Source organism: Myotis lucifugus, unplaced genomic scaffold (genome assembly GCF_000147115.1).
Source record: "Myotis lucifugus unplaced genomic scaffold, Myoluc2.0 scaffold_214, whole genome shotgun sequence".
Classification (NCBI taxonomy): domain Eukaryota; kingdom Metazoa; phylum Chordata; class Mammalia; order Chiroptera; family Vespertilionidae; genus Myotis; species Myotis lucifugus.
This window is the reverse complement of record NW_005871262.1, coordinates 2,085,596-2,099,487: the sequence shown is the minus strand read 5'-3', so window position 1 is coordinate 2,099,487 and position 13,892 is coordinate 2,085,596. Positions and strand designations below refer to the sequence as shown.

At 50.3% G+C, this 13,892-nt stretch overlaps 1 protein-coding gene across 3 annotated transcripts in view; it reads left to right on the top strand.

Moving 5' to 3' along the window:
- Positions 1 to 13,892, top strand: part of ABHD12 (abhydrolase domain containing 12) — a 60,390-nt gene that overhangs the window by 45,118 nt on the left and 1,380 nt on the right. For 2 of the 3 annotated variants that reach the window (XM_006097948.3, XM_023761715.1), the window contains exons 5-12: positions 2,853 to 2,883; positions 4,425 to 4,470; positions 7,455 to 7,584; positions 8,812 to 8,849; positions 9,391 to 9,470; positions 10,610 to 10,692; positions 12,574 to 12,652; positions 13,670 to 13,797. In XM_006097948.3, the coding sequence (XP_006098010.1) occupies positions 2,853 to 2,883; positions 4,425 to 4,470; positions 7,455 to 7,584; positions 8,812 to 8,849; positions 9,391 to 9,470; positions 10,610 to 10,692; positions 12,574 to 12,652; positions 13,670 to 13,797 (615 nt within the window). The remainder of the gene's footprint in view (positions 1 to 2,852; positions 2,884 to 4,424; positions 4,471 to 7,454; positions 7,585 to 8,811; positions 8,850 to 9,390; positions 9,471 to 10,609; positions 10,693 to 12,573; positions 12,653 to 13,669; positions 13,798 to 13,892) is intronic. The other variant, XM_023761714.1, reaches the window with a different exon arrangement.

Here is a 13,892-nt window from a genome sequence, read left to right as displayed (position 1 = left end):
GAGCAGGCACATGGGGAACAGAGGAAAAGACAGAGTTCCTATGGGGTTTGCTGGAAGGGGGGCGGGGTCGAGGTGAACTCACATGAAGCAGCGTTCCCACAGGCTCAGAGCAAGGCAGGGCTGTGTGCAAAGTGGGCCCCGATCCTCTTTCCTTGGAAGCCAACATGTGAAGCAGAAACCCTTTATCTGAAGCTCACAGTGACTGGGTGGGATGGAGGAGGCTGCATCTCTGTCAGAGTGACCCAGATCCTGGGCCAGAAAGGGATGTGTCCTGCCTGGTGTAATTTAAAAGGCAAAGAGTCCGAGGGCCCATGTTTGGGGAACAAGGTTTCCCAGTGGGTAAGGAAGCAATGGTCCCTCGGTGTAAAGAGGGGTGGTGCGACTCTTCAGGGCCAAAGAATGCCCTCAGGAAAGTTGTCTCCTGTTCAGTAGCAGCTTCTGTCAGCCCTGTCTGATGACTGCAGGCAGGTTGGCACTTCCTTCCTGGCAGGTATGCCCTCCTGGGGGAGGTGGGACACCTCCTAGAAAGGCCAGCGAGTGCTGAGAAGAGGCAGGGGTGACACTGAAGAGGTACAGCCAAAGGCAGAGGGAGTCCAGCAAAGAGACCCCAGCTGAGGTGCCCCACATGCTGTCAGGTCAGGGTGACTTTCGTGAGTTCTCTGCTTCCAGCTGTAAGCCAGCAGTGCCGGGGCATCCTGCTGGGCTAGTGCGCTAACACAGCTGGCACACAAAGCCCTTGTCCAGGTTTATCCCAGCTTCAAAAGTGACATTGATGCCATGTTCTTCAGACCAGCTGGGATTGGAGCTACCACCGCCCTTGGTTTAAAGAGGGCTCCTTCCATCCCATGTAGCCAGAATTACTCAGAAGAGTCTGTTTGGGAGAGCTGTGTGTGTGTGTTGGGGGGGGGGGGGGGACGGACGGACATGTGCATTTTCTGAACAAAGCTCTGCCTGAATCCCTTGGGAGGGTCACTGTTGCTGCAGCTGCCTTAGGTCGTGTGAGAGAGCCGGCAAGGAGCTGGCAGGAGGCAGGGCCATTGCCTGGTGCGTTGGCCATGGTGGTGGGCTGGGGTGTGGTCATTTTATAGACAGAACCTGCAAGTGAATACTGCACGGGCCTTTCTGGAGGGGAAAGCAGGCCACAACGGGGGGGTCTGGGCAGAGGGGCTGTGCAGAGGACAGGCAGGGAGTCCAGGAAGCCTGGCCCACGAGGATGGTTTCTGAGCCAAGGAATAGAGTGCCTAGCTACTAAATCATGTATGCACTTGGCTGTTTGCTTTCTTCTGTGTCTGGAACAAGTCACAGAGCGTTTCTTTTCTTCTTTTAAAGAGCAAGTGGCTACAAACAGCTCTTGTAGTATCTTTCTGTAAATGAGAGAATTTTGAAGTTTATTGTGAATAAGGTTCAGTTAAGCAATGCTAGTCACATGATAAATAAAACAAACTGCCTGTAACTTCAGGCTTAAAGGAATATTGTGACGTTGAAAGGTTTGCTGCTCCCTCCCACTGCTCCAGAGACTGCCTGTGCTGCAGATCTTGCCTGTCCCTGCTCTTTGACCAGACTCATGCCGCTCCCTGAGATTCAGACCCCCAGTTGCTGCCACCCTTGTGTTATGCTCTGAATCCTTCTTTTTGTTCAAGGTAGGACATTTGAAAAATTCAGATAAGAGCCACCATGAACTCTTCCAAAGTTAACTGCAAATATTGTGCAGTATTTCATTCTAGACTTGAAACTCATTTCTTTGTATTTTTGTTTCTGCATTTTATTGGTTTCCTCCTTCATCTGGTCCTTGTCTCTCCCAAGGACACACCCTCCCCCACCCCCACATACACACCCAAAATGGACAAAATGCTCGTCATAAAAACAAATAACATACAGCTGAGCAGTCTGTAGAGGGTGAGCCCACTTGCTTTCTTGTCTCAGGCCCTGTTCTGAGGCTGCCCCATTCCCACTTTGGAGTCTGTCTGTCCACAGTGACAACTGACCAACAACTGGACAGAAAGTGAGAAGGAATAGATGGTCCTTGGACAGAGAATACAGACATGTGAAATAGTTCAAATGTATGAAAGCCTATTCAGCCTCGGTAATAAAAAGTGCCCACAAAAGCTAGTCTTTTGGTGAGGAGCTGGGAGCCGGCTGTTCTCACACTCTTGGGGTAAAAGGCGAGGGCCCGCTGAAGGACTCAGCAGTGATTGTCAAGATTACGATTGCACGCCTTCAGGTAGTAGTTCCTTGTGTAGGAATGAGTCCCACACATGGTTCACATATATCTGGCCATGGCAGCAAAACTTAAGTCAGCAGCAGGTGGTAAAGAACCAAATGACCACAAGACAAGCAAAGCGACCACCGCTAAAAAGAGTGTACTTGAGAGTTGGCTGTGATGTATTGAGTGGAAAGTGAGGTATGTGTGTCGGATCCCTGTGGGTGTGTGTCTGCAAGTAAAGAAGGGCCTTTGCTTCTGTTATAGGTGGTCCCTGGACAATAGGAGGCTGAGGAAGAGGCTGGATACTGGGGCAGGAGTGGGTGGGCCTGCTGTGTATCCTCTTATGTCTTTTGGATTTTGTACTGCATGTAGGAATTACCTAGTCAAAAATAAAAGTAAGATAGTAATTAACAAATATCTCCAAAGTACTAACACTATCCCTTGCTTGGCACAGTACTACAGGCAAGCTTAGAGCCACTTAGGGTATCCCAAGGAGGAGGTCACCTGTCCACCAATGCCCCCCCTCTCCCCTTACGGTTTTGGGAACCAAGTCCTTAAAAGCCCAGATGCTCCAGTATTGACCCTGGGCCTGCCTCTTTGAGAACATGCATTAACACCTGTTCTTGTTTCCTTCTCCCTGACATTCTAGAGGAGGTGACCACCGAGTGGAGCTTTACAAGGTAGGTGAGCATGGCACAGTATGTGACGGAGAGAGCAGTATCCACACAGTCTGTGATGGGTCAAGCAGTGTCTGCACAGTCTGTGACTGAGGGAGCAGTGTCCAGATAGTGTATGATGGACAGAACAGTGTCCACAGGGGTCCCTGATGGAGGGGGCATTGCCCGAGTGTTGTTTCCTGTCTTTTCTTTCCAGGTGGCATGAACAGCAGGGAGTCCCCTGGTAATTTAGATTGTTAATCATGGTGGCCTTTCTGGCACTGCCTCTGTGGGTGACTCCATCATGGAATGCTTCCTACAATGCTGCCTCCAGGAAAGTTTCCAAAATCAGGATAAATGGACCCTGTAGATCTTATGCCAGATGTTGGCTGATTTACATAAAAGCCGTTTGAAATTGTTTACTAGTATGTTACTCACATATAAAAGGAATGGAGAGGACAGAGGGCTCAGGGAGCTATACTTTACTCCCAAGTTGCAGGCTCAGGAATTGGGCCACCACAGAAGTTTCTCGCCTCACAGGAAATATGATCACATTTAAATTGGATTTCAAGCCCAGCAGGTCTCCCCAGGTAAAGGGGTGCTGCAGGCAGGCTTGTATTGTAGCCTTCCCTTCTACTTGGTCCTTGTCTTCCTCAGGTGCTTGGGTCTAGGAGCCTGAAATGTGCAGTTGTTACCAGTGTCCAGGGTCACCGCGCCTGTCTCCCCCATCCTTCTCTTAAATGGGCATCTGCATTTGCTACAGGCAGACAGGGACACAAGCAGATGTGTGGGAACATCAGTACTGTGCGGGCACTGCTCTGTTCGTCAAATACCAGGTGGACTGCCCTGGGCTCTGGAGTGTTTGTTTCCCTGTGTGGATTAGATCAGGTCAGGGAAGGGAATGCTTGGAAAACTGTAGGTCCCGTTTTGAGGTTTCTGTCCATAGAATGGTTCACACCAGGAACAGTGTGGCTCTGGAGAGTGTAGGATCTGCGGGAGGCTGGAAGCTAGAAGGTCGCCTACAGACTGCCCTGGGCAGCCTAAGGAGAAAGGAGCAAAGGCTCGGCAGTGACTTTGGGTGACGGTGGCTGGCAGCTTCCACATGCCTGTGGGCACACTGGAGCCACCCTGGCGGGTGGAGTGGGGAGTGGAAGGAGGCTGTAAGTAGATATCTAATGTTTTTTAATAACAGAAACAATTCAGTGAAAGCTTAAAGTCTGAGACATGCTAGGTTGCAGATGGAGTTCTTCCTCCTGGGCTGCTGGGTGGTCAAAGCCCCCTTGTGAGCCCCTGAATGCAGAGGTGCAGGTGTGGCTCGCGGTGCAGGTGTGGCTCGCAGCCAAGGGAGAGGCTTCCTGCTCACACTGCTGAGGTGGAGGGCATCGGTGTATCCAGTTTTAAAAGATCCCACCGGGATTGGGGCAACATGATGACAAGTCTTTGTTAAGTTTCCCATGTGTGCAGGGCGTAAAGACGGAACTGGGATGGGTTTAGTGAGGGGCAAATTACCCTCTGTCCAAGGTACGAGGATCTTTTTGCCCAGATGATTATTTTTCACTTTACAGGTGCTGAGTTCCCTTGGTTACCACGTGGTCACCTTTGACTACAGAGGTGAGGGTTCTTTTGAAATTGCATCTCCTAGCCCTCCCGCTTCCTCCTGTTACCGGACAGGGGACCTGGTCCTTGGTGGGGCTGTCTGCTGATAGTGTGTGTGTTCTTGACTTTGTGCAGGAAAATTTTCACAACATGAGTCCAGGTGAATTTTAGAGGATGTTTATTAAAGCTGGGGCAGTGAAACTAAAAACACTGGGGAAATGAGCCTATGATGGTCTGCTTTGGCTTACTAAGAAGTCGGAGAAAAGGAGGCCTTGGGAACAGATTCAGGGAGTTAGCCTGGGATGAGCTGCCACTGCCCATTGCTGCCCTGCTTGCAAGCCTCGTGGGGTCCCTTAGAATTTAGGAGATGCCTGCCTGTGGGGAAAGAAGACGGGGAGGGGAAAGTCGCCTTGTGCTCCCGGGGGAGACGGCATGCTGGGATCTGCTGGGACCTTCATTTTGAGGGGTTTTAAAGGCTGGGTGTTTAGGGGAGGATCAATAGAATATTCATCAGGTATATGCTGATGTTACAAAATGAGATTTATTCTCTTAACTTCATCTGTCCTTGGGTGTGGTTGACAAATGGCACTAATTGGATTTCTGCTGTCTCCCTGAGTAAGGTGATTTAAGCTAATTACACGCTGGTTGGGGAAGGGAAGTGCAAATCCTTTCTTCTCAAGTGTCCCCGGTTTAGGGAAGATAGGATTTTCTAGGTGGCTGCAATCTGCCTGGCATCTAGATTGTCTAGGTGGCTGCAAACTGCTGTTTATCTGTCTGTTTCCCTATTCTGCTTATCCTGGCTTACTGGCCTGTCCCACTCTAGTTAATGTTCGATGTGTAGCTAGCAGGTTCCTAACCTGTAGTAACTGTGTGTGAAGGTAGTAGAGGGGGACCGGTTCTTCAGTGAGTGTTTCCTTCAAAAGGTACTATGGGAGCATCTGGTTTCTTGTCTTTTTCAGCTTGTCTTATATATTTTACTTCAGAGAGGAAGGGAGATGTGGAAGATTCTGTCTTTTTTCTTTATTGGACTCAAGACTTTCTCTACAGCAGGACATCAGATGCGTTTTATGCTTGGGAGAGTTTGTCTTATTGAGGTTATGAAAACAGGAAAAGGAACTGCTAAGAGAGAAGATTGTTATTCTTGCCCCTGCGGTATTTCTTCTTGAATAAATCAGAGGGCTTGCCCCTGAAGAGATCAAGAACCCACAGAGAGAGGGAGAGAGAGAGAGAGAAACATCAGTGATGACAGAGAATCATTGATCTGCTGCCTCCTGCATGGCCCCTACTGGGGATCGAGCCCGCAACCCGGGCATGTGCCCTTGGCTGGAATAGAACCCGGGGTTCTTCAGTCCACAGGCCAGTGCTCTATCCACTGAGCCAAACCAGGTGGAGCCTTTTCCAGCTTCTTGACGCTGCCCGCATTCCTTGACTGGTGGCCCCTTGTATCTGCATTACTCGGACCCTGACTTTTGGGGTCTGGGGTCATTTTCTGGTTTTACCTTTTTCTTGTATTAGTCTGGCTCTAATTGTTTTTGTTGTTGTTATCTGTCTTTCAGACTAAGGTGATTTAAACCACCTTCTCTTCTATATCTTTAGTTAGGAAGGGTAGATTCTTGTGATTACATGCTGTTAATTGCTCAGCCATTCTGGCCGGTTGTTCAGCCATTTGTCTCAGTTTCTTCAATCGCTTGCCAGGGAATTTTCTTAGTTTCTCGCTAACCTGCGTCACTTTCACATAACATATTTACGGGTTCGAGGGATAAGGATAAGGATGTGGGCTTCTCTGGGGATCATCATTCTGCCTACCTCAGGAATGGTTCTTTCATGAAGGAAGTTAGTTCCTGGTTCCGTCAGGTTGAAAGTTAGGGTTGGGGAAAAACTCTGAAATGAGGGTCCGGAAATCAGTTCACCCATTTATCCTTTTGTCTGTGCTAAAAAGGGTTTTCTGTTTCTGCTCTACTCTGTAGCCCTCAGGATAAAGAGAAGGGCCAGCGTTCTTCCTTCTTTTCCTCCCTGTGCTTCTGCCAAGAAATGAAATCCAGTATATTAAGCCTCTACATTTCTAAGCCCTATGAGAGAGCAGTTCCGCTTCTAAGTGTCTCTCGCTGTCCCTGTCAAGTCTCTGTCTCGCTCTGTGTGTCTTTGTCCCTCCCTATCCCCTCATCCCTGCCTCCCACTGTGCCCTTTCTTGCCTTGTTTCTCATATGACTTCTTCCCTAATCTGTGTCTGGGATGCCCAGGGGAAGTGACTTATTGTGCCCATTTACTCTGTGGGTTTTTGCTTATGCAGCAGAACCTGCTCTTTCTGAACCTTATGGTACTTTCAGATCATTTGATGATGACTCACTGCTGAGCTGGTGGAAATGACAAGGGCACTTGACCTTTCCTGGAGACTGGGTGGAAGGGCCCTTGGGGAGGACCCAGAGTGGAGGTAGATGTGTTTGGCTTTCCTCTGTTATGCAAACAAGATGCTTAGAGCCCTTGTCTCTCTGGTTCAGAGTTGCCTGGAGCCTGGAATTACCCCCACCTACCCTGTCATCCACCTTGTTTCTCAGAGCCTCTCCTGACTCCCTTGCCTATTCAAAGCTGGGCTGAAGCTGAGCCAGGGCGTCTGGATTGGGCTGAAGGGTCCCGGGGCAGGCTGGGCTCTCATTGGCCCCTCACCCTGGGCCAGCCACTGGCAAGCCCCCAGTGTTGGGGGGGTTGATGTCCCAGCAGGACCACTCCCTTCTTCGTTGCTGCTCATCAGGACTCAGTCTAGGGCCTGTGACAGCCTTTGGGTTCAGGGGTTGTAATTGGGTAAAGAGGTGGGAGAAGTAGGAACAAGTTTGTTGGGACACCCTCCATGTGGAGCTGTGGATGGTGACGATGGTGATGGCAGAGATTTGTTTTGCCCCTAATGGTCTGGGCCTGCCTGTGGAGAAAGAGGGGAGTTGAATCTGCCCCCAAAAGGTTCAGTGAACTGGGCTTGACTTCCTTCTCTTCTGCCTCTCCCCCAGGTTGGGGTGACTCAATAGGCACACCGTCAGAGCCGGGCATGACCTATGACGCACTCCATGTTTTTGACTGGATCAAAGCAAGAAGTGGAGACAACCCTGTGTATATTTGGGGCCACTCCCTAGGCACTGGGTAAGAGTTTCCAGCATGGCGTGGCCTTTTGGAGAGCAGGTCTTCATGGGGCGACCTTCCAGCCTGGTCCCCGAGGGTGCCCCGGTGCCCTACGGATCCTGTAGCACCATTAGTTCTAATAAGCCTTGTCTCTCGTCTGCATGCAGGGCAGGGGATGCGATGCCACAGAGACCATAAAGGTTTGAACTACTTTACCTCCTCAACCCAAGAAGTGACTCGAGACACACATGGGCAGTTGTAGGGTGCTCTGCCCTTGGGGGGACAGAGCAGAGCAGACCAGATGGAGTTCAAGTTCCAGATGTACCTGGGCTTCGCATCTCCTGGTTTTGGACTTTGTGTGCTGGCCAGCAAGCCCCAGTGCCAGGGCTCTGATCACTGCGCTGGGGCATTTGTAACAACTGGGCCACACAGGCCGTACTTGGCTTACCAGAGAACTTGCGGGAGGCAGCAGTGCCAAGACAGGAAGCACTTTAGTGTTCCATTTGGGGTCACCTACATTGTTTTTGCTGATGTGAGGTCCAGAATGTTTCTGAAAGATGTCAGTGCCCAGAAGCCCAGGACCTTCAGCAACCCTATCTTTTCCTGCTGCCTTTCATTCAAGTGCAGTGGCTGCGACACCTTTCCAGGTTGCTGCTCATCTTGATAGCATGCTGCAGTTTGCATATGTACTGCTGAAGCGAGCTCAGCATGCTGCATTTGGGCCGGGCCTGCAGGCTGGGCATGGTCTGGGCCAGGGCCTCCTGGCTTCTCCTCATGGAGAAAATAGCTCTCAGAAATGTGCCTGGGAAGGGGAGGGGACCAGGCCATCTTGCCATGGCTGTCTGCAAAGAACATGGCTGGTATGGCAAGAGGCCCCCAGAACCAGGCAGGTGGACCACAGCCTGCTCTTAGCTGTCTCAGGAGCACTCCCTCCAACCAGGTGTGAGCTGAGGGGCAGTGTTGTGCAGCCTGAAGGAGGCTGTTCCTGGTGAGGCTGCAGAACACGCCCTGAGGACATGAAGGGTGGCTGTCATCGCCATCCTTGACAGAGGGCTTGGCTGAGGCTGGGGCAGCCGGGCCCACCCACAATCCTGGAGCATTTTTGTCTCCCCACCCCCTTCCCTATAACGCTACCAATTTCTTCCCAGATCCCACAACTTCTCTGCTCACTTTCTAGTATGAGAACAGTCTCATATAAAACAGTTTTTGTCAAAATTCAACTGAACTGTTGTTTTTTTCTCTCTTCAGAGTGGCAACAAATCTGGTGCGGCGCCTCTGTGAGCGAGGTAGGGGCTCACATGGCATGAGTTCTGGTGTGTGGGCAGGGCTCCTCCTGGTCCCGCTCCCTCGGGGCAGGCAGAGTGCTCGGGCCCTGGCTGTGTTCCAGGCCCTGCTGTGAGTCCTTGTGAAGTGGGTGCTTGTGGGCAAGCAACACTGTGCCCGTGCTCTGTGTCCCCTTGGAGCCCCTTGAGCTGGGTATTGAGGCGAGGGCCTGGCAGACGCTCAGCTGCCCGAAGCCTGCATCCCCCCAGGGATTCCTGAGCAGCTGGTGCAGCCTCACCAGGGTCCAGGCTCCAAATCCAGCTTTAGCAGATGTGGTTCTCAGGAGTGACCCAAGGCCACCTGAGGGTCCCCTGTGTGGGTCCCTCATGCCAATCATGTGGGAGGGCCTGAGGGGGTGCAGCTGTCCAGGTTGGCACCCCAGCTTCCACTGTCTTTTCTGGGGGGCCACCCCTCCCATGGACCCTCATGGGGCCATGGAGCTTGTGTTTTGTCTGGGCTTCTTGCCTATCTCACAGTTTCCTGTTTATTTTACCAATAATTTAGAGACGCCTCCAGATGCCCTTATATTGGAATCTCCATTCACTAATATCCGCGAAGAAGCCAAGAGCCATCCGTTCTCAGTGGCAAGTACAGATCTTATTTAAAATGGACTTATTTTCATTATTAAAATAATTACTGTGAAGTGACTAGTAAATAAGTATAAAAACAATAATCATAAAAATTATGTAAATATTCTAATGAAGGCAGATTTATTAAGAATGAACCTTTGTTTAGTTCTGGGCATTGGCCTGAATCCAGAGCTGCCCAGGAAGTTTATAACTTTGCAGCCAGGTAGGATGGGTTCACAGCTGGGTTGTCTAGAGTGGCAGGACCCTCAGGAAGCCTTGCCCCCGTGGCCTGGTTTGCCTACCGGGCATTGTTCCCCGTGAGGCTCAGCCCAGGCTGGGTGCTGTTACCCCAGCTGTTTCCTCAGGGGTGAGCTGCTGAGTGCCTTCATTCTCCATCCCCACAGACAGTGCTAGTGCTGAGCAGCCAGGCTCTCACCATTGGATTTCGGGGTAACGTGTGGCCTAGAGGGACTTCCTCTGTGGCCTTTCCATCCTTTTCCATCCCACTGTTTCCTAACTGGCTGTGTTTTCTGTGTCAGCCTACCATCTGACCTCACACTGCTCCGTTGCTGACCAAGATTCCTCTTTAGTTTTGCTTCTTTGATGTTTGTTGCTTTTCTCCCAAGTTGTATGGACCCCCATTTTTCTTGAGGTGGTGGCCCTGATGTCTGTGGGATGTCTGGTCTCCAGGCTGCTGCTCTGAGGTGTAGGAGCCCCATTTGCAGATAGCTTTTGCGGCAGCAAGTCTGGGGTCCTCTTGAGCAGGGAATCTGTGGTCAGGGCACAGAGGGGCAGGGGTGCCCCAGTAGAGCCCTGGTTGAGCTGCAGGTCAGTATACTAGGAAGCAGGGATGTCCCCTGGGCACTCAGTGCCCACTGTCTGAACCCTTGACCTTGGCTTTCCATGTGGGTATTTTATTTGATTGATTAGTTGATTGATTGCTTTTAGAGAGAGGAAGAGGGGGGAGAAAGAGAAATATCGATCAGCTGCTTCCCCATGCTCCCCAATCTGGGATTGAATCTGAAACCTGGGTATGTGCCCTGACTGGAAATCGAATCCATTTCCTTTTGGTGTACGGGACGACACTCCATTCAGCTGAGCCACACTGGCCGTTTAATTGACTCTTCTGCACATTGTGTCCATGTCTTCCTCAGGTATATCGATTCTTCCCTGGGTTTGACTGGTTCTTCCTCGATCCCATTACAAACAATGGAATTAAATTTGCAAATGATGAAAAGTGAGTACTGTGGTAGAGCATCTAATTTTTCACTTAGAAAAACACTGAGAACCTCCAGGATAAGCCTGTTCAGTCACATTAACCAAGTAGGATGGAATTCTGAAGACTTTGGTTCTTCTCTAACCTCTCTTTATGGAGGGAAAGCAGGTAGAGAGCTGCACCTGAGAGAAAGAGGAGTCTGGGAAGACTGCAGAATGAAAGCTTTGTGAAAGCAGAGTCTGCATGGTTTGTATGTGAAAATCGTTTGGCAAAACCAAATCCTGAATAGGCGTTAAAGCAGTAATAGTAACTGTTACGCAAAAACTGACTTTTCCTCAGCCATTTGATTGATGTTGGCTGTGTTTTCTATTAGGTAAATCAAAAGTAAATATTCTAGTTAAGGGTTCATTCTCTGAACAACGTTCATATTCTGTTAACATTGTCTTTTTTATATCTTTATTTCATCTCTTAATTTTTTTAAAAAAGAAAGGAAAAAATTCTTATCTAAATATTCAGTTAATATCTAAAAATCTACATTTTGAAACAGAATGTTGAAAAATAGCATATTTTTCCCCTCAATTATATTTTTTTGGTTCTAAAAATAGAACTAAAATTTGAGCAAAAATTATAAGCAAAATACCTGTTTGTAAATACAGTTGTTTTTTTGGAACTTAAGAATTATCTGAACTGGACTTTTTCTAAACAACAGCAGCAATGAGTGCTGCTCTCCCCCACAAGCCGCCTTAGGCCCTGCCCCCCAGCTGAGTAGTGGCAGCTGTGGAGTCCAGCCCTCACCCACTGGAATTCAGGAGCCCCCTCTTGGTGGGCAGGTCTGTTGCCAATTACTTGCCAAGGTGAAGCATGTGAGCTAGGTCTCTTTCAGAGCAGGTAAAGGTGAGGAAACTGCCCACAGTGAAAATCTAAAAAGCGGATAGTTCAGTTTGATTCGCTCCATCCTGGCAGTGGAATGAGGTCAGAGTGGATGGGCTGGGCATTTCTGGGATGACGAGCCCCCTGTCCCAGGTTCTGTCAGGTGCCAGGCTTGCCCACCAGCACTGCCCACACAGAGCCCCCAGATCAGTGATCAGTATGGAAGCGCTAAGACCAGGTGGGTGCTGTGTCCACCAGCTCACCATGAGACCTCTGTGAGGCAGCCAAGAGACACTCAGCCTAATATGTGGTTTGCTAAAGGGGTTGAAGTAAGTGAACCTATTGCAAATGTTAATTTGCTTGTAAACATTCAAGAGTGACCTCATGTTATTTACGCCAAAGATAAATTAGAGGGTATAGACCAGCCGTGGGCAAACTACGGCCCGGATCCGGCCCGTTTGAAATGAATAAAACTAAAAAAAAAAAAAGACCGTACCCTTTTATGTAATGATGTTTACTTTGAATTTATATTAGTTCACACAAACACTCCATCCATGCTTTTGTTCCGGCCCTCTGGTCCAGTTTAAGAACCCATTGTGGCCCTCGAGTCAAAAAGTTTGCCCACCCCTGGTATAGACACTTACCAACAGATGCCTAGTAACATTCATTTGCAATAAGTTTCTTGGCCCCCCTAAAATACTCAGTTTGTAAATACTGTTCTGTAACTTTTAAAAAATATGTCTACTGGCGAAAATAATGTTCAATTTTCAGAAACTATGCAGAGGCCAGATTTGGTGAATAAATTGATCTCCAGATTTGATGGACACCTAGAATAGATGTTGATAGAAACATCTGAGAAATCAGCTTTTAGTTCGCTAGTAAAAAGAAGCCCAGCAGAATTAGAGCTGTTAAACACCATGATGAAATACTCCCTAAACCTAGGTCCCTGCCAAGGGTGGTGCCAGGGTGCCAGGAGACCCCAGCCATCTTCCTGAGATCTTGGTCTAGTCCTTTCTCCCCCACCCCCCACAGTGTGAAGCACATCTCCTGCTCTCTGCTCATCCTGCACGCCGAGGATGATCCGGTCGTGCCCTTCCATCTTGGCAGAAAGGTGGGTGTCCATGCAGCCCCTGGTGCAGGAGACATCTCTCAGGCCCACGTTCAAGCTGGACTGGGCACAGGCAGATGTACAGGAGGGGCCTGCTGCTGGCAGGGTGAGGGTCAGGCTAGACCGCTAATGCCATCCACAAGAGGAAGCATAAAAAATAAGCAAATGTTTCCCAGGTCCCAGTACAGGGTCCTGGCCTGACAGAGACTTGACTACAGGGGACCCAGCCGGGAGGGCTCGCCATTTACTGGCTGGAGGATAGGACCCTTTGATGACAAGACTCCTCCAGCCCCAACACAGGAGTCCCAGTCAGTAGTGTTGACACAGACTCTCTCATTTGTTCTCCTGCTCTGGGATTGGAGCGATGCTAGAGGAGTACCATGTAGTCTCGGGGCCTCCGTGTGTACTTTTGCTGAATTTGCTTTGCCTTTGCTGCCACGAAGCGGGATTAATTTGTAGGTGAGCGTGAGGCAGGAGACAGCATTGCCTGGCCATGGTGAGAAAGAGGGGCAGGGGCAGCCTAGAGGGGGTGAACAGGTCCGAGGTAAGGCGAGTCTGGGCACACAGTCTGGCTGTCCTGGCGGTAGGAGGAGGGAGGGGCTGAGCCAGGACAGAACCTGAGAGAGCTTGTTGACTGGCCTTGACCCGGCACACAGCAAAGTCTGAGGTACCTGACCCATCCCAGCCCCCAGGGCTGAGCCCTCAGGGCTGCTCCCGGCTCTTACACCACATCATCATAGCACATGGTGCTGGCTCATGCACCTCACCTAAGGAAGGGGCAATCTGAGAAACAGGTGTGGGGACAGGTAGATTCTTAAATTGCAGGCCGAGGGGCTGCGCCTGGGCTGGCTCTGCCAGCACCCTGGCCCTGGCCATGGCAGGCTCCTGGGTTGTTTGAGGGGCCATGGGCTGCTGTGCAGAGGCAGCCGCCTCTGACGGGCCTCTGTTGAAAGGAAGGCCACCAGGCAGGTCACTACAGGGCCGCCATCTCTGGGCACTGACCTGTTTCTCCCTCCTCAGCTCTACAACATCGCTGCACTGTCTCGCAGCTTCCGAGACTTCAAAGTTCAGTTTATGCCCTTTCACTCAGACCTCGGCTACAGGCACAAATACATCTACAAGAGCCCTGAGCTTCCTCGGATACTGAGGTGAGAGATTCTCTTCTCTCCAGGGATGTCGTCCTGGGTGGCGCCAGTGCAGGCCAGACACAGCGGTTCACCCACCAACGCTGCTTCAGTGGGAG